This window comes from Trichosurus vulpecula, chromosome 1 (assembly GCF_011100635.1).
Source record: "Trichosurus vulpecula isolate mTriVul1 chromosome 1, mTriVul1.pri, whole genome shotgun sequence".
NCBI classification, from domain to species: Eukaryota; Metazoa; Chordata; class Mammalia; order Diprotodontia; family Phalangeridae; genus Trichosurus; species Trichosurus vulpecula.
The window spans coordinates 359,843,830-359,864,234 of NC_050573.1; the positions used below are offsets into that span (position 1 = coordinate 359,843,830).

General features: G+C 40.4%; 2 protein-coding genes across 12 annotated transcripts in view; one reads left to right on the plus strand and one right to left on the minus strand.

The window, feature by feature from the left end:
* TRIP13 (thyroid hormone receptor interactor 13) overlaps positions 1-9,875 on the minus strand; it is a 31,025-nt gene extending 21,150 nt beyond the window's left edge. Inside the window, exons 1-4 of the mRNA XM_036768253.1 lie at positions 9,784-9,875; positions 3,548-3,713; positions 2,726-2,855; positions 56-111 (exon numbers count right to left, since the gene is read on the minus strand). Coding sequence (XP_036624148.1) covers positions 56-111; positions 2,726-2,855; positions 3,548-3,713; positions 9,784-9,875 — 444 coding nt within the window. The remainder of the gene's footprint in view (positions 1-55; positions 112-2,725; positions 2,856-3,547; positions 3,714-9,783) is intronic.
* A 295-nt stretch (positions 9,876-10,170) lies between these two features.
* The window catches only part of BRD9 (bromodomain containing 9), a 53,666-nt gene continuing 43,431 nt past the window's right edge, over positions 10,171-20,405 (plus strand). For 7 of the 11 annotated variants that reach the window (XM_036763058.1, XM_036763093.1, XM_036763101.1 and 4 more), the window contains exons 1-3: positions 10,318-10,477; positions 14,628-14,848; positions 15,814-15,946. In XM_036763058.1, coding sequence (XP_036618953.1) covers positions 10,426-10,477; positions 14,628-14,848; positions 15,814-15,946 — 406 coding nt within the window. In that variant the 5' untranslated portion in view covers positions 10,318-10,425. Of the gene's footprint in view, positions 10,478-14,627; positions 14,849-15,813; positions 15,947-20,405 lie in introns of all 11 variants that reach the window. The other 4 variants (XM_036763067.1, XM_036763119.1, XM_036763110.1 and 1 more) reach the window with 4 other exon arrangements.

Here is a 20,405-nt window from a genome sequence, read left to right on the forward strand (position 1 = left end):
AAGGAAGATTATAAAATAAATTATACTTTCATATAAAGAAGCATTTTTCACTTACGTGTGACTTAACTTCAACATCATACACAAGGCTCTCCCAAAGACCATGAAATTCAACTGTAAGATAACAATTCTGGCATGAAATTCTAGAAAGAAAGTGTATACCTAGACTCATTGGATTTTAAAGCTGGAAGGGACTTTAAGCATCATATAGTCTGACCATATAATTTTACTGATAAAGAAACTAAGGCATAGATACACTGAGTTGTGCAACGTCATATAGCTAGTAATGACAGAGTTTATGCTCAAAACCAGGTCAAAACATTTGGTTCACTATTAGAAAGAGAACCATAATAAAATCAAAAGATCAAAGAATTACAGAATCTTAGAGTTGGAAAGGAACCTCAGAGAATACTCAGTCCAACCCCTTCCTGATCTAGGTTCATTGAGCCTTTGTTTGAAAACCTCCAGACAAGGAAAACTCACCACCTCTCAAGGCAACCTAGTCCACTTTTGGATGACTCGAAATATTAGGAAGTTTTATTCATTTTTAAACATCAAGCCTAAATTTGTCTCTTTGCTCTTTCTACCCACCGCTCCTAGTTCTATTCTCTGGAGCCAAGAACAACAAGCCTGATCCCACCAACCACAGCCCTCTCTACCCCAGGTAGCAGGCCTATCTCTTCTGTGATCCTCTTCTTTTCCCAGAATAGCTTTAATTTATTTTTTTAAACTTTGTGAACCTTAGCTTTCTTCCCCAGTCCCAGGGACTGGGTTTTCAGGACTCTTGGTAAAATCCATGTAGGCCCATGCCATGATGTTGTATTCATTCTACATTACCTGTCTACCTAAAACTTCTGCAGTTATCTTTTTAAAACTTCAGTCATTTGGCTAGTTCCTTGTGCATCTTCCCCATGCATCTACCTCAGTATCTTTGGATAGCTTCACTTTTTCTTCATGAGAATTACTTCCTTTTGTGTCTTCAGAATCTCATCCTTGAGTTTCCCATCCCCTGTGGACTGACTTCTTCTGTAGGATATTAGGTCACTGGAATCTTTCTTCTGAAGTGTCTGAAATCTGCTCTTTCAAAATCTGGGATGTACGCTATACTCTGTTCAGCTTTCCTCATAGGTATCATAAACTCCAAGATGGAATTGTCACTTCCCCATAATGTTCCAATTATTCCTACCCTTGCAAACATTTCCTTTCTGATAACAAGAATCAGATCCATATTAGAACTTCTCCTTGTGGATTCCTCTATCTTTTGAAGGAAGAAATTATCATTAAACAAGTAAAGAAATTATCAGCCACTCTGCTTTGGCAAAGAAAGAGAGCTCTGACGAATGGAGAGATAACAAAATCTCCCAACATTTCTACATCACGCCCCTATGCTAGGCTTGTGAACTATTTTCCAAATACCACATCTATTGCCATGCAGTCCAGGTGATCTGTCCACCTGTCCATATGCCAATGATATTATTGCTTCTTTTTCTGCAATTCATTATCACCCAAATGCTTTCTACCAAGCTTACTCTCCTTTAGTTCCTGGATTTCCTCACATATTATTTTCCTGATATATAATGCTACTCTACCCCTAGCCCAGACTTTTACCTAATTTATTTCTTCTGAAAAAGGTATGAAGTGCCAGAACCAATCACGGGTCTCATTCTACCAATGTTACCTACGAGGTAACATTTTCCTTCTTTCGTTAGACTCTCCAGTTTACTTTGCTTTTTACACATACTTTGTTCCTTTGAATAAAGACACCTGAGGCCCCTGGTTTTATTACGGGATTCAAATACCTGTTTCGCCGATTAATAGCTGTGACCTTAAATAAGTCACTGAACTTCAATTTACTCTTCTATAAGATGGGGATAATAACCGTGTGACATATATTAACATGTTATATCAGAGAGGTCAAGAGATTTGCCTAAGGTTACAGTGTGCTGAAGAAAGGATTCTAACTCAGGTTTCTTAAGGCCAAATTCACCATTCCCCCTCTCCACCCCATAGGCATTATATCTCCTAGATGATCTTTGAAGTCCTATACAGGTCTAAGATTCCATTATTTACAATTTTTCTCTTTTCGATTTGTATAGGACAACTATATTTTAAAATGTGCACCTTTGTAAACAATGGTTCAACTTTTTGTTAGGAGCAATGATCAACATTAACTCACAATTAGAAATTTAATAAAATACTTCTAAAATACATATTACATCTTATTTTTAGGCAAAAGTATACCTCATTTCATGTAGGTGCTCATGAAAATTGCATATGCAATAATTTTTTTTAAGTTAACTCATATTTTAAATGATTAGGATGGGTAGGGAACATCAGAGGAGTCCAGGCTAGAAGGGTAGGTGGAATCAATAAATATTTGCTAGATGAGTGAAATGACATGCTGGTGGTTCCCCCTCCAAGATTCCAAAAATACTGCAAAAAGATATTCAGAGAAATTTACGTAAGCCAGGTATATGACAGCCATCATGGGCTTTAAGAAAAACAGAGGAACCTGGTAATCATTCCCATAATCATGCATTTATCCCTGGAAGTTTTTTCTACATAGCAAGGGAGAAGGAGGAATATAATCCATGTGATATAAAGAAGGTGGGGAGTGGGGAAGGAAATGCCCTTACAGAGTATATCTACCTTTATTATGACACTTAATTTCTGCCATTTTGATCTCACTTCTACAAAGTCTACTTCAGCTAGTCATATAACATTATACCTGCAGGCAGCACCCAATGATTTGCTGCAATTATATTTTCTGACTCTTCTTCCAAATTTTCACTGCTGGGTCCTTCTTCATTCAGTTGGAAGACATGAAGGGCAAGAGCACATTTGCTCAAGTCAATTGGCTATGAAGAAAAAGAAAACTACACTTAAACTAAGTCTCCAAATGTTTAGATATTTCAATTATATTACTGTACCTAAATAAGATATAAAAATGGAAATAAAAAGGATAAAATAAAATATGATTAAAGCTCAAAGTGGGCTGCATTCTAGGCAACACTATAAAACATTAATGCTGCAATATGCTAACAGGGAAGTGGACTTTAATATCACACCAAGTTTTTCAGACAAAAAACAATCAAAATTAATTCTTTTTAACATTTTTACATATCCATAAATGTGTGATCTATTTCATATATGAAAATGTTAATGAAATTATAAAGTATGTGGTTCAATTCTTTTTTTCTAATAGTGGTAATGGATTTATGTTGCTCCAACCACACTCTCACCTACTGACTGGCGAGTGATCAAACCCCTACTGTCACTGCTGCTGCTGCTACTGTTGTGGCCATTCACAAGATGGCCAGGAAGAGTAGTATAATCTATATATGAGACAGAAGGAAATTAACAAGCAAATACCTCTGTATCAAGCTCATGGCATAGGCCTCAGCAGAGCACTGTATAATGCCAATCAACTGAGTGAACCAGTCACAAACGAGACAAACTCAGAAACATCTTATATACAAGAATTAGGATTTACTCTAATAGCTAGACCTTATATGTCCAAAGGGTTAAATATCATGAATTATTTAGGTACCTGTCGTTCTTTCACTTTTAACTCGGTATCAACAATAGACACGGACTGCACATTTCTGGACAGAAAAGCATCATCAAACTCAGTCCATGTGTAATCTCCAAACACGATGTTATGTCTATTTAGTAGCTTTATAACACTCAGCTTTATTTCTTCTTTTTTTGCAGTGCTGTTAAACACAAAAACAAAAATGCTATTGAGTTCAAATTTATATTTTTCTACTAGCAAATGGTTAAGAATCTATCCATTAAAATGCAATGCTGACATTCTGATTGCTACACCTTGCTGAAATAATAGCTCATTAAGGAAATAAAATCTATGGTTAACTAACTTTACATAACATTAAATGAAATAAAATAAACTGATTCATAGAATGTATTCATAGAAGAATTAATTCCTTTACATTCCCAGGGGTCAAGAATCACCTTCAGCAAATTTTAGAAGTACTTGACATGGTATGAATGGTCAATAAATATCCATTAATGGCAATGAATGGTATTCTCCTATTTCCAAAGTCAACCACAGAATTCAGTCAGGCTGAATAAGGAACATAATATTATTTATTCTCAGCAAGACTTGTGAATACTTCAGTTAATAATGTTTCTGCTCTTCTCTGAGAATAGTTTACCTGAAACACAGAAAGGAGACATAATTCATAGAATGGCAGAGATGGAAAGAACCTCAGAATTTATTTAGTCTAACACATACCTAAAAAAGAATTTCTCCTACAATCTACCCAACAAATGTCATCTAGTTTTTGTTTGAGAACCTACAATGAGAGGAACACACTCTCTACTGAGGGAAGCAGTTTCAATTTGGAAGAGTCTAAAGGGTTAGTGAATTTTCCTGACACAAAACTCAAACATGTCCCTGCAACTGTCACCCACTGCTTCTAGTTTTGTCCTTTCTGATCAAACAGCACAAGTCAAAACTCTCTTATTAATTACACATCCCTTCAACTACTCAAAGACAGTTATCTTGTCTCCTCTCCCTCCCACCCCTCCCCACTCATTTTCTCTTCCCTGGGCTAAGCATCTCAGGTTCCTTCAATCACTTTTCATATAACACAAATTTAAGGCCTACCCTTCACCATCCTATTTACCCTACTTGAGAAATTCACTTCACAAATATTGATGAAGCCCCTACTCTGCAGAAAGCACTATGCCAAGTGCCCAGCACACAAAAACCAAAACCAAAACCAAAACTTCCTTTGCCCTTAAGGAACTTAAATTTTACTATGGGATACAATACATACAGATAAGTAAATACAAGATCAATTGAGGAAAGAGACTGTACTAATAATCAGAAGCAATCAGCAAAGGCTTCCTGCCGGATACAACACTTGAGCTGAAACTTGAAAAAAGGTAGGGATCTAGGGATTCTAGAAAGTGAGGATGAAGAGTTAGTCCATTCCATCCAACAGACATTTGGTGATGTAAGATGGGAATTTAAAAGAGAAATTTTGGCTGGATGTGTAGATTTGGGAGTCAAAAGGCATAGAGATGGTTATAGAACCCATTAATACTTAGAAGATCACAAAAAAAAAATTGAGAGAAAAGAAGGCCGAGGACAGAGGCTGGGGGATACTCATTTTTTGTGAGTAAGAGAAGAATGATGAACCAGTAAAAAGGACTGAGAATGAATGGTCAAATGGCAGAGGAAGAAAGAATATTGTCAGAGGCAAAGAAGGTAAGAATATCCACGAGGAAGGTGTGATCAACAGTGTTAAAACTAGAGAAATCAAAATGATGACTGAGAAAAGGCCACTGGTAACCTCTGAGAAAGCATTTCTAGTTGAGTGAAGGGTTTGGAAGATATACAGCAAGGGCTTTGGAGTGAGGTGAAGAAATGGGGATAAATAGAGAATGAACCTTCCTAAGAATTTGGCTGGGAAAGGAAAGATGAGAGATAGAATACTAGCATGAGGGAATGCAGGCCCAGTAAAGGTTTTTAAATGATGAAGGAGACCTGAATATGTTCATATACATCTGGGAAAGATCCAGTAGATAGGGACAGAAGGGAGAGAATAGGAGCAATCTCCTAGAAGAAAGAGGAGGGAATGGGATCAAGGGCACAATAAAGGGACTGGGTATGGAAAGGAAAAGAAAATGAGAGATGATGTAGTTGATCTGAATTATGAAACAAAGACAAAGGAGCTCACAGCACATGGCCAAAGCCAGGGCCCTCTGTGGGAAGGAGAAGGGATAGAGTGGTATAGGAATCTGAGGAGGAAAAAAGGTTTTGCCCAATGGGCTATGGGAAATATGGTCACAAAAGGAAAAATAAAAGGATGGTCATATATTAGAGAGTTAAGATTAGGATAGGGACAGGAATTGAGCCTGTGATTTCATTGGTACAGGTAACTCAGTTGAGGACACTCATTCTTCCAATACAGGCCATTATCTTCTTTTCGACTTAAAAGTCTTGGAGAGTTGCCTAGAGTAATAAGAGGTCAAGTGACTTGGCCAGGGTCATGCAGCCACGTGTTGAAGGTAGGATTTGAAGGCAGGTATTCCTGGCTTCAAGGCCAGCTCTCTATTCACTACTCCTCAATGTCAAGATAAGTTAACAAACATGTGGTGGCTTCACTGTGTCACTTTCTTTAGCAGGAATGAGTAGAGGCTGAGAAGGTGGGTGAGAAGAGTAACTCAGGATTATGGTTTGGTAAGGCATGAGCAATCATGATGCAAGAGGGCAAGAAATTCAAGAGCATCTATTAGTACTAAACTCTAAGGTGGCTAGTTTAATATTTCATAAATAAAGGAGTGTAATATAGAAGAAAGAGCACTGAACTGCAAGCTAGAAGGCCTGGGTTCTAATCCTGATCCTCCCACTGACTAGCTGTGTAACCTCAGCCACTTCACTTTAGCATCACCATTAAAATGTAAAAGTCAGAGTAGATATCTCTAAGGTCTCACTGAGCTTCAAAATTCTATTATTCTGCAGTATTTACTGAGTTCTGATTCAGGTCAGAGTTGAGAGTGAGAAAAGATTAAAGTCTAATGCATGCCCACATGGTCAGTGGCTCAGTGCTGTCCTCATTACCACCCTACTATGCTTCCTGGACCCCCTTACTTGATGCAGTACCTGCAGTGCCAATGCTCAGCCCTTATTCTTGGACCCCAGAGTATAGATGGAGAAAAAGCCAGATGGTGAACATCTTGATAAGTAGAAATGATCTAACTTCTAACTCTCTCACTTCAAAAGAGCTGTTACTTTTGTCAATTAATCTTTTCATTCACTTTATATGGGCTCCCTCACTATTTCAAATATCACTATTAGGCTTGTAAACCTATAGGATGGCTACTGAAATACTTCCACCACTATTGATTCTGTAGGTCACTTAACCTTGTTTGCCTCAGCTCCTCATCTGTAAAATGAGCTGGAGAAGGAAATGGCAAACCATTCCAGTATGTTTGCCAAGAAAGAGTTGGACACAACTGAAATGACTAAACAAACAAAAAATTTGTTTTGTATACACTTTGCATTTACTTAGCTGCTCATTGAACTGAACTGAATTCTTCACATTATTCAAGTCCAAACTTCCCAATCTCATTCTCCAATAGTACTAGTCATCAGCAAGTTTTTCCTAACATCAGACCTAAATTTATCCCTGTAACTTCTATGACTTAGTCCTTCTGTTTCTGCCCTCTGGTGCCCAACAGAACAAACCTAATCCCTTTTCTACATGATAATCCTACAAATTCTTGAACACTGTTAGGTCTTCTCTTGTCCAGGTTAAATATTCCCAGTTCCTTCAACTTATCCTTATAACATGTACCTATGACCTTTCACCCTCCTGGCTGTCCTCCTTTGGAAGCGCTCTGCCTAATTAATTGTACATTAAAGCGTGGTGATCAGAATGAACATAATATTCCACGTATGCAGGGCAAATAGGGACTAGCACCTATTTATTCTTAGAAGATATCTTACTTTTAATGTAGCCCAATGTAACAACAGCTTTTGGCTACCTCACCAAACTGTTAACTCACATAGAGCTTGAAATTCATTAAAACCTACAGAGGATTTTCAGGCTAATTGTTCTAACCATGTCTTGATCTTATACTTGTGAAATTGATCTCCTGAGCTCAAGTGTCAGTCTTCACATTTATTCCTACTGAATTTCAACTTATTAGATTATGCCCTAAACTCTAGCTTGTCAAAAATTCTTTTTGGTCATGACTTTGTCTTCCAGTTTGCTAGTGATCCCTCCTAGCTTTGAGTTATCTGAAAATCTGAGACTCATGCTCTTTATGCTTTTATCCGAGTCACTGATAAATTTAAGGCCAGATATCTAGGACACTTTTACAGAGACCTCATGGCCAAAATGACAATGAAACATTACTGACATCTGTGAGTCTGGCCATTTAACCAGCTCAAAATTTTATTACCATTTAATCCATATCTCTCCATCTGAAATGAATGAAAAAGCATTTGTTAAGTGTTTACTGTGAAAGTACCAATACTAAGCTGAACTCTAAAGATACGAAATGAAGGGTGTCCCTGCCCTATTATATCAAATGAGATAGCATTTGCAAAAAGTGCTTATAACACAGGACCTCTTCCCCCTTTCTCCCTACCCCCACCAAAATCTAACCAGGGAAGACAACACATATAGGGAAGTGGTGGCTAGGGAAAGGAGATTTGATCTGGGAAATCTGAAGAGCTGTCAGTAATCAAATGACAACCCTCTCTAGAAGCAATGGTACTTTTATCTGATTACTACGCCCACAGCAAGAAGTGGAAAAGGGAGTAAGAGAGCCATTGAGGCAGAAGGCAAAAAAGCAGGTCTTCTGACTCCAAGGCCAGTCATCTATCTCCTATCCTCATGTTAACTGAGTATAGAAGTTGCTTTACATGAAAGGTGTCATACTGAAAAATATGACTTAGAGAAACTTTCCTCCAGCGCATCACTTTATAAGGAAGAGAAAAGCTTAAGGAAAAAATAGTTACAGTGTACCCTACTTGCAAGTAATCAAAATGTACAGAGATCCCACTGCTAGGCATGTACTCCAAGGTGGTCAAAGACAGAAAGAAAGGTATCATGTACAACAAAATTACCTGTAGTAGCACTTTTTAGAGGAGTGAAGACCTAGGAACAAAGCTGGTGCCCATCAACTGGGGAGTGGCTAAACAAACTATGGTACAAGATTATGACGGCATATTGCTACCCCCATAAGAACCAGGGAAGCATGGGAAGATACGTGAATGGATGCAAAGGGAAGTAAGCAGAACCAAGAAAACATTACACAAAAGATGATCTATCTGGAGCTAGAGTGGATCTCAGAGAGGATCTGGTTCAATACCTTCCTTTTAAATAGGAGGAAACTGAGGCCCTAGAAGACTGAGTGATTTGCCCAAGGTCAAAATGCATTGTCAAAGATGGCATCTGAACAGAAGTCCTCTGATTCCAGGGTCAGTGCTCTCTCCACTATTGCCTCCCAACACAATTACCACCGTGTAAATAACATTAACAGTCAATCAATAAAGCACTATGTTAAGGCTGAGGATACAAAAGGAGGCAAAAGACAGTCCCTGTCCTCAAGGAGGGTACAATCTAACAAAGCAAAACTGAATACTGTATAAATATAACATGTCAATATAATGACCAAGCATGGAATCTGAAAAACATACGTGAGAATGCACATCCCTCCCTGTTTTGCAAAGGGGCTGGTGTCTGTGAGTGTCCAGCATTTGCCTACACTGTCAGATCCTATTTATGTAGTATTGTTCTCTGCCAAAAAGGACATATTAGGAAATAAAGCTGATGTAAAAAACAAAAAAGATATCAGTTGATTTATTTGCTCTCTGCAGAAAATATATTAGGAAAATACGTTATTAATAATAGAAAAGATACTAGTTGATGTATTATTGTTCTCTGCAATAAAAATCATATTAGAAAATCAAGCCTATGTAGTAAGAAAAGACATTAGTTGATATTTTACTGTGTTCTGAAAAAACACATTAGGAAAATACATTATTGATTAATGTTATAAGTATATCAGAAAGTAAAGCTGCTGTAGAAAGTAAATATGTTAGTTGATGTATTATTATTCCCTGCGGCAAATATATTATTAATTAACATATGTATGTTAATTAAAATATTAGGAAATGTTAAGGAAAAAAGGTGATGTAGAAAAATAGTTAATAAAATGTCTAAGTATCCTGAAACTGTGATGCCCAGCCCGGCTAGAAGGATCTCATCAGTCTGGGAGGGCTTCCTGGGGGCGGGGGCTGACCTGTTGCAGCGCAGATGCACCTCCACGTTGATCACGGGTGACTCCGCCACGCAAGGAAGCGCCTGCTTCAGATCCCCGACTGCCTCGTCCATCCCGCCACCTCTGAGGGAGGAACCCGGAGAGAGAAGAGCGGGCGGGCTCTGGTCAATCCACGGGGCCAGGCAGCCCCGCCCGCCCGGCCCGGCCTCGCGCCGCCCTGCTGCCCCTTCTCGCGTCCGGGTGCGTCTAGCGCCGCTCCCCCAGTCCCGAACCCCGAGCCCCGAGAGCGAAGCGAGCCCACTCTCACCGTCCGCCCAAAGCAGCTCGAATCTGCCGCCAGCGACAGCTTGACCCCGCGACCCGGAACTACTACTGTCGTGCCCGCCTCTCAACCCCGCGGCAGGAGGGGTCACTTCCGGTCCTCGCGCGGCAGAGCTTGGGCTTTCCCCCTCCCTGCCTCTCTCCCAATCCCCGCGGCGCGGAAGGAACCCGAGGGGCGGAGAAAAGAGCCGAAGAGCCGGAGGAGGAGGTGGGGGGCAGGCGGGCGGGGAGCAAGGCCGCCTAGCCGGGGATCGGCGCCGCCACCTTCTCCTTGCCTCTCCCGGGTGCTGCGGGGGGCCGCGGGGGGCGCCTGAGCCCCCCGCCCGCGGCGGCCTCCCCGCCATGGGGAAGAAGCACAAGAAGCACAAGACCGAGTGGCGATCGTCGTACAACGGTGAGAGCGGCCCGGGGCCGCGGTGCGGGAGGGGGCGGAGAGTGGGGGAGAGATGGACCGAGGGGGGGGGGGTCGTCTCGGGATGGGGTGGCCGGCGTTCTTTCGGCGCGCTTGCCACAATGCCGGCTTTGTGACGACACAGGGGCCGGGGATTCCAGAACCCCCGGGGGAGGGGCTCCCCCAGGCCGCTTCTCCGCCGGGGAGGCTCCCCCCCCGCCATCGCCGGCACGTGACCTTGTTTGGAGGAGGTGCTTGTCCCGGGGCTTGTCTCTGGGGGCGGCCCCCAGAGAGGAGGGGAGAGGGGGAGCCCCGGGAAGAGGTACAGGTGCCTACCGAGAGCTGGAATGGACTCTTAGCCTCTCCCCAAGCCAGCTCCCTTACTTTACATATCAGGAAGCTGAGGGCCAGAGAGGGGCAAGTGACTTGTCCAAGGTCACTGCTAGTAAGTTCTCTGAGCGTTTAATCACTGTTTATTGATTGATTGATTCGTTAGATTGTAAGCTCCTTGAAGGGAAGGACCCTTTTGCCCTTTCCCTTAGAACAGCGTCTGGCACGTAGTAGACGTTTAATTAATATTTATTGAATTAAACTGAATTCTATTACATTGTGCCAGTGGTTTTAGAGTATCCCCACGAGCATCCTTGTCTTCTTAGAATAGCGTGTCTTTAGCACGTAGCTCTATTAGGTGGTATTGCCTGTACTCTGCTAGGTGACATTACCCATACTATGTTAGGTGGCATTGCTTGTGCCATTGCTCATACTCTGCTAGGTGGCATTGCCTGTACTCTGCTAGGTGGCATTACCTATACTATGTTAGGTGGCATTGCTTGTGCCATTGCTTATACTTTGCTAGGTGGCATTACCCATACTATGTTAGGTGGCATTGCTTGTGCCATTGCTCATACTCTGCTAGGTGGTGTTGCCTGTACTCTGCTAGGTGGCATTACCCATACTATGTTAGGTGGCATTGCTTGTACCATTGCTCATACTTTGCTAGGTGGCATTACCCATACTATGTTAGGTGGCATTGCTTGTGCCATTGCTCATACTCTACTAGGTGACATTGCCCATATTCTGCTAGGTGGCATTCATTGCTCCTGGCTACAGCTGCTTTAGACCAGAGGATAACTTTGCCTAGGGATGGACAAGTGGGGCATACTACCAACCTCTAGAGCTTATTGATGCTGCATTTGAAAAGCTGAGAACTGGGCTCTGGGGGAATCTTTGATCAAGAATTTTACCCTTGTCTTCCATCTGCTGAGGGGGTGTTTCACAAAAGATTCTTTTCCTAGACTAATTGTTGCTAGTGGCATTGAAAATTAAACTGTCCAGCATGGTAGTCATCAGAGATCTCAAGCCACACCAGAAAGGGGAGAACTTCCTTGATTTCTAAGGGATTGAGGAGTATATCCCATTGTGTATTTTATAGCCCCTACTCTGTTCTGTGGCAGTGAAAAGCCTAGATCATGTCAAAATGTGTCTTCCTGTGTCTCATCACCTTACCACGTATTACAGCTACCTGGACCTGCCACCTGGCTCCTCTGTTTTAGCATAACTATACAAGTCCCACTCCCTTTTTTTTTTCACTATAATCAAGGAATGATATACAATATTTTTGTTGAAGTAAACAAACAAAAATCAGGTAGAGGTTAAGTGACTTGGCAGTGGTTTCTCTCACTTCGGCTTTTTCTGTTCAAGTGGCCCTGGAGAGCTCTGAGGCCTAATCTCTCCTATCCTTAGTTACTATCTTGGGTTTGCTGTAAGTCAGGTGGAGAGACCTGGTTTTGCAGATTTTCTGAATATCTTTGTTTATTTCTCCTTCTCTTCAAATGGGGAAGAGAGCCATATTCTTTAGCATCTAGGAAGGCCCCAGTGGTTTTAAGATAGACATTATAGGCTTAGAGTGAGAATGTATCTTAGAGGTCATTTTATCTAGCCTCCTCATTTTATGCAATCATAATCTCCTTTATAGGAAAGAATTGTATCTTATCTTTATAGGCTTATTGTATCATTATATAGAAGTCACTGTTGATTTATATATTGTAATAATTCACTTGTAGTTGATATACTGATGATCCCTATTGGATACCTCTCTAGAGCAAAACTGTAGTTATTTTCCAAGGTTCAACCGTGCTGGCAGGCCAAGAGGAAGGAAAAAAGATCCCAGAAATCCTGGCTCTCTAGCAGATTTGGGAAGTGGTTGTTTCTCCTTCCCTTAGCACACCTGGATCTTCTTAATACATGGCATTCTATCTCCCTCCATGATCTCTTGCACAGATTATTTTCTCTACCTGAAATGCTTTCCCTGCTTATTTCTGCTTTTTGGATCCCCGCTTTCCTTCAGGGTTCATTTCAAGTGCTGTCTCCTGTGAGAGGACTTTACTGAGTCCCTCCAATTAACTGGGTTCTTCCACCTCCCCCCAACTTTGTCCTTATTTTATATTGATTTTGTATTTATTTGTTTATGTAGATGTTGTATTCTCCCCAGTGGTATATAAGCTCTTTGAGGCACCATGTTCAGTTTTTATCTTTGTATCACCATTGTGTAGCACTATTTTATACCCAGTAGGCACTTACTTAATAAGTTTTTGTTGAATTGAATTTTTATCATATTCTGTTAAAATCTTCCTCCCTTAACTTTGCTGCATTATGTCTGATTCTGCCTTTGGGAGCTGACTAAACAGAATGAATTTCGTGTCTTCCACATGCCAATTTTTGTGCCCCGTAGTCTTCTCCAGGCCAAAAGTCAATGACTCCTAACTCCCTCTGTGACCTTGAACAAAGCATTTAAACTGTCTAATCTTAGTCATTTCTATAAAATGACATCTAAGTTCATTTGTCAGATGATCTCTAAGGTTTCTTCCACCTTTAAATTTTATGATCCATATTTCTTCAGATGATCTTATTAATTCTTAGTTCTAAATCCTCTCACCTCTCCTTGCCACTCTCACTACACTGTGTTCCAACTTATCATTGGCCCCTTTGATGTATGGTATCTAGATGGGGCATGATACTCCAGATATGGTCTAACTAGGTCAGAGTACGGCAAGATTCACTTGGTCTGGACATAATACGGTATGTTAATTGGCCTAAGTTGCAATAGCTCTTTGGACTGCTACGTCATGTCCTGCGTCTTTGAGGTTGTAGTCTACTAAATCTCTAGAGGCTTTTTCATATGACCTGCTTACTAGTCAGGCCCTTCTCTTTTCTGTCTTTTTGTAATATTTTTTTAACCCAAGTGCAGGACTTGATACTTATCCAAACTCATTTTCATTGTATTTTTTAGTTCACTATTTAGCCTGTCAGGGTCTTTTTGGAACATGATTCTATAATCAAGGAAATTAGATACTTCCACAGCTTTGTGTCATTTGCAGATTAGATAAGCTTGCCTTTTTTTCCTTATCCAAGTGTGGCAAACTGTTAAATAAATCAAGTCAAATGACAACTCTGTGGAAACCCCATTAGCAGTCTCCCTCCATGTTATTGTTGACCGATTAATCAGTAGTCTTTGGCTTCATCTTGGAAATCCACCTTTTTGTCTCCTAAACTAGATGTTGTATTGCTAGCAGATCTTCCCTACATCATCTTACATTTTCCCTTTATCTTGTTTAAGTATCACTTTTTGCCTTCACCTGTCCTGACCCCAGTACTGATGAAAATGACCTTTAGGTTACTGCCTTTGGTCTGCCTCTGTGGCCATATCACTGTTCTTTCTATGCTTTAAAATGCCCCTTCACTGTCCCCAGTTTGGCCTCCTACAGTGTCAACCACTCTTCCAGTGTCATTGCCCAGTTACCTGCTTCTGTGCCATTCATACCAGGCTGGTGGCTCTAGTGGTGCGGGGAGGAATAGTGGGGAGATGATGTGAGGAGAGAGAGGGCAAGACTGCTTGCTGAATGCCGGTGCCCTAACTATACTTGCCCTTTCAGGTTGGGCCTAGCCACAACACACCCCCTCTTTCCCCTTCCCCCCATCTCTAGCCTGTGGGCAGTGTGGAGTAGAGAGCTATCAGGATGTGGAAGGGAGGGGAGACAGCTGCCATCCTAGAAAGGTAGGAAGGAGTTTGTCAGCTAGACAATGTTTCTCTAAATAAAATCTTTGTTATGAAACTTAAAAATGATTTATATAAAGAACATTTGTTTTGATTTAGATTATGTAGACAAGCCCTTGGAGAAGCCATTGAAACTAGTCCTTAAAGTTGGAGGAAGCGAGGTTACTGAGCTCTCAGGATCAGGCCACGATTCTAGTTATTATGATGACAGATCAGATCATGAGCGAGAACGTCATAAAGAAAAGAAGAAGAAAAAGAAAAAGAAGTCTGAAAAGGAAAAAGAAAAGCACCTTGATGATGAGGAAAGGAGGAAAAGAAAGGTAAGTAATACCTGAGCAACCCATGATGATAGTGTTTTGATAATTGGAGACGTCATCCATCTCTACATTTTTATCAGTTTTTTCTTCCTAAAAAATGTTGTCATAGAAACTTTTTTAAAAATAGCCAGTTAACAAGATGATCTCGGGATCATAAATTTAGAAATAGAAGTGATCTTAGAATTAATCTAGTCTAACTCCTCATTTTATAGATGAGAAAACTGAGTGTCAGAGAGGTTAAGGGATTCGTCCAAGATCACACCGGTAGTAACTGCCAGAGCTGGTAGTCAGATCCAGGTCCTCTGACTCCAAATTTTTCAATGTATTATTAAATTTTCTCCCTATAGTATAGTTTTCTCCAAAGGAAATTCTCTTCCTTCATATTTAAAAACACAAGATTATTTAAAAAGGACGTGGGGAAAAAAAGCAAGATAAAAGTACCTTAATTTTATCATTCAAGGTACTAAAATTAAGTTTCCTTAGAAGGAGTAATATACACTGTTGAGTTTCTGGATCGAGTTACGTAGATTGAGATCTGCTTAAAGTTCACTCAATAAAAATAGAAAATTTATTTTATACTCTTTATTGTTTTTCCATATTAAATGCCCAGTGAGTTGCTCCACTGTTTAATTTAGAAAATTGCTGCTAAAAAGAGATCTTCAAAGTCCTCCTTGTTTATTAGCTCCTCAAAAAGGAAAAATTTCCTGAGTTTTAGGATCCCAGGATGTAAAGAAAATTCGAAGATTTCTTGACTTATTGTCACACTTAGAATAACTACTGGTATTGACAACAAGGAAGGACGTTGAGACCACTAAGAGAGATGGATTTCTCTTACTAGAACATTTTTTATTCCCCCAAACTGATGAAATCATGCCCCTCAAATTATATCAATCGCAACTCATCCATTTGAGACTAATTATACTTAAGCCTCACTGCTACAATTAGCCCTTTCTGTCTTTACTTTTTAGGAGGAGAAGAAAAGGAAGCGAGAAAAGGAGCATTGTGACACTGAGGGAGAGACTGATGACTTTGATCCAGGAAAGAAAGTGGAAGTTGAACCTCCTCCAGATCGACCAATCAGAGCATGCCGAACTCAACCAGGTAAGAAAGAAAGATTGTTATTTCCCCTCTGGTATCAGAAATATTTCCTAACAGGCACTTTTCTAGAACACCAGAACTTATTTTCAAATTAGCTTTGACAGTGACCCAAAACACTACATTCTCCTTTCTCTTGATTTTTTTTTCAGTAGGAGATTTGACTAAAAGTAGAATTCTTATGATCTTGGCCCTCTTTTCAAAAGAGGAAACATTTATGATTGGTTTAAAAAACAAGACACATCCCCAGCCTTTCCTTCCCAAATCAAAACTTTTTTTCATAAAAAGGCTACTAATAACCCTTAATTATGCAAGCCCTTCAAACTAGGGAGACAATGCAGAAGTCTTTTTAAAGTGAACAGAAGAGAGCAAAAGTCCAGAATGAAAGTTCACCTGTGGAATTTATTATATATTTGAAAGGAAAAGCAAACTGTACACAAAATAGGGATTTGAAGTTTGATGTACAATCATCTTTTTCTGCTCTAATTTGTTTATGGAAATGCTTATTTTATTTGGCATTTGTTAGCGAAATGATAAAATTTAAATAATGAATAATAAGTCAAGTCAATAAGTATTTAAGTGTATTGTGTGCCAGGCTTTATCCTGGACCCTCTTCTCCCGCTATACTCTTTCACTTGGTAATCTTGGCTCCCCTGGTCTCAATTAGCATCTCTGTGTTGGTGATTCTCAGGTATATTTAATGAGACTTAACATCTGTCCTAACCTCCAGATTTCACATCTCCAACTGCTTATTATACATGTCAAACTTAATAACGTATAGACCTCTTAAACTTAACGTGTTCAAAACTGAAACAATTCTTTTTCCCCTCATACCTGCTCCCCTTCCAGACTTCCCTGTTGCCGTCTAGGACACCATTGTCCTCCCAATCACCCAGTCTTGTAACCTAAGTGTCATGCTCAACTCCTCACTCTCCCACATCCATATCCAAAATGTTTCCAAGTTCTGTCAATTTTACCTTCGTGATACCTCTCATATATGTCCCCTTTTCTCTGACACTGCCACCAGTAGCAGGTGTCCTGGTGCAGGCCCCCAGCACCTCATACCTAGACTACTGCAATAGCCTGTTTATTGGTTGTCTCCCTGCCTCCACCCACCTGTCAAATTAATCTTCCTAAAGTACTGATCGGACCATGTGACCTTCCCCATCCCCCATCTCCCAAACCTCCCATTTGATAAAACTCCAGTGGCTTTCTTTTACCTCCAGGATCGAATATAAGATCTTATGTTTGGCATTCAAAACCCATCACAACCTGATTCTCTACCTTTCCAATCTTCTTACACCTTACTCTTTCCCACTCCCCTCACCCCAATTTGCTCTGTGATCCAGTGACACTGACCTACTTGCTGTTCCAAACATAGAACACACTATCTCCAGATTCTAGGCATTTTCACTGGAGTTCCTGGAATACTCTTCCTCCTCATCTCTGCTTCCTGGCTTCCTTTTAGTCCCAGCTAAAATCCCCTCTTCTATGAGAAGCCTTTCCTGATTCCCTTTAATGCTAGTGCCTCTCCTCTATTACTGATCTCCAGTTTATCTTGTCTACATAGTACATAGTTTGTACGTAGTCATTTGTGTGTTGTCTCTTCCATCATTCTGTGTGCTCCTCGAGAGCAGGGACTGTCTTTTGTCTTTCTTTGTATCTCCAGCGCTTGCCAGAGTGCCTGGCACGTACAGTACATGCTTATTAAATAAATGCTTATTGACTCACTGACTGGCACTATGCTGCATGCTAGGGATACAAATGGACCCAGTTCTCAAGAATCTCACAGTCTAATGGGGAGACAACAAGCGGGCAACTATGCACAAACAAGGTATATACAGAAGTAGGGGATAATCTTAGAGGAGAAGTTCAAGCATTAAGGGAGGTATAAAAAGCTTTTTGCAGAAGGTAGGATTTTCACTGTGACCCAAAGGAAGTCAAGTCAGGGAAAACTGAAAACTGAGATAAGGAGGGAGAGACTTCCAGGCTTAGGGGATAGCAAGTGAAAATGAAGAGTCAAGAGTTGAAATGTTTGTACCCAAAATAATGAGTTCCGATTTTAGGCATGTTAAATTTTGAGAAGCCTTCAATACATCCATTTGTAAATATACCAATAGACAATTGGTAATGCTGGCCTGGACTTGGAAAGAGAGATTGAGACTTGGTGCGTATAGATCTTGTAGTCAAAGAGCTTACTGTCTAAGACATGAACATAGATAATGGTAATGTGTGTGTGTGTGTAAAATACATATGTATTTTACACACACACGCACACATACACACAAAGAAGTTGGGTACTGAAATGTCTTAAGAGTTAACCAAAAGTGTCATGTGAGGTCTGAGAGGAAAGATAGTCACCAACTGTGAGAGATGGGGAGGTTTCTCGGAGGAGCTCACCTTTGAGATGTACTTTTAACAAGTGAGCAGTTTCCCACCAGATTATCTTAGCCTTATTATCTGTGTCATATTATTCTTCATAGCCCCCATTTACCATAAGGTCTTGAGGCTAGGGACCATTTTTATTTTGTCTTTGCACTTCACATAATGTCTTACACATAATAGGCATTTAATCATCGTTGAAAAATTGGAAAGGAGGATATTCCATACACAGAAAACAACTGTAGAAAGGCACAGAGCCTTGAAGTTGCAAAGCATGCTGAAGGTGTGGGAAGGAGGGTTTAGTTTGGCTGTTGTTTTGAGTGTGTAGAAGGGTGTAATCTGGCATCAAGTTGGAAAGTTAGATCAGTTAGAGGTTGTATAAGAACTTGAATGACAAGAATAGATGTTTAGATTTTACTGAAGAAGAAAGAGGGAGCCACTGAAGAGTTTTGAAAGGGTCATTGAGATGGCCACATCCATACGAAACATTATTCTAGCAGGAGTGTGAAGGATGAGACTATAGGTGGAAGATAATGGAAGGAGGAAAAACCGGTTAAGGGCTATTTCAGATAGCTTTTAATAAGGGCTTGACCTAAATAAGATTAGGGTAGCAACAATAGGAGTAGAGATTTGGGAAGACATAATCGTAGTCCAGGTCCCTGCCATTGTGAATTGAAAGGAAAGGATAGATGAGAGAAATATTGGAGGTAGACACAATAGGACTTGGCAACTAATTGGATGTAAGTATGAGAAAGGAAAAAAATCAACGGTTTAATTCACCAAACATTTGTTAAGCACGTACTATGTTTGAGGTGCTGAAAATACAAAAATAAAAATGAAATTGTTCCTTCCCTTAAGGAGCGTTTTACTAGGATACAAGATGGACACAATACAAAGTAATACAGAGCACTTTCAGGAAAAGCATTGGTTAGGATGTGACATCTGAGTCATGCTTTAAAAGAAGCTAGGGATTCTAAGAGTTGGAATGGGGACTAGGAATGCCTTCTAGAAATGAGACACCACTCAGGCAACGGCATGGAATGTCATGCATAGGGAATGACTGATTCCACTTCGGAATGGAGAATTTATGAAAGGAAATAACGTGATGAAATAAGTCCATAAATGTACATGGGAGCCGTATTGTAAAGGGGTTATCCTAAAGGCAGGGGAGCCGCTGAAGATTTTTGGTACAGAAGCAAAGTAGATCTGTTTTAAAAAATATCAGTTTGGCAGCTGTGTCTCTACACGTGGATTGAAAAGGGCAGGGTGGTCAGGGGAGAGACTAGAAACAAGATGTCCAATTTGGATGCAATTATAGTAGTCCAGGCAAAAAGTGATGGGGTCTTGCATTAGGGCATAAAGGCTGTGTTAGTGGAGAGAAGCAGACAGATATAAGAGATGTTAGAAAGGTAGAATTAAGGAGGGATTCAGTTTTTTGAATCTTGGTGACTAGAATAATGATGCTGACTTTAACAGAAATTGGGAGGCTTGAAAGAGGAATGGATTTGGAGAATTCCCATCTTTTTAAATTGAGACTGGGTCTCCGTATTTTACTCAGGCTGGAAGTACCATGGCCACTCATGGACCTGATCACACTACTGATCAACATGGAAACTTTAACTTAAGCCATTTCCAAACTGGACCAGTTTACCTTTCCTTAGGTAAGCTGATATCCCCTTGCTTGATGTGGGGATATTGATAGCAGATTTAGTGTAGACACCTGATTGGACACCCTTACTGCAGCTCAAAATCTCCAAGCTTAAGCAATCCACCAGCCTCAGCTTCAGATTATAGTATCAGTAGTGATACTATAATCAGTTCATGAGTTTGTGGTACAAGGTAGAGAGTAGCCAGCATTATAGAGGGTGGCAAAGGAAATCATTTTTTCATGAGAAAACAAGTTTAAAATCAGAACCAGTAGATGAAAAGGGATGTACACTTTTTTCCAATAGATTAATGACCTGTGATCATACTGAGGTTAAGTCCCTCCATTGGTATAGGAATGTGAGGAGTACATTGAGAGAGAAAGGGAGTTTTTAGATCAGGGATTCCAAAGGGCACATTGGAAGGGGTAGCCCAAGGA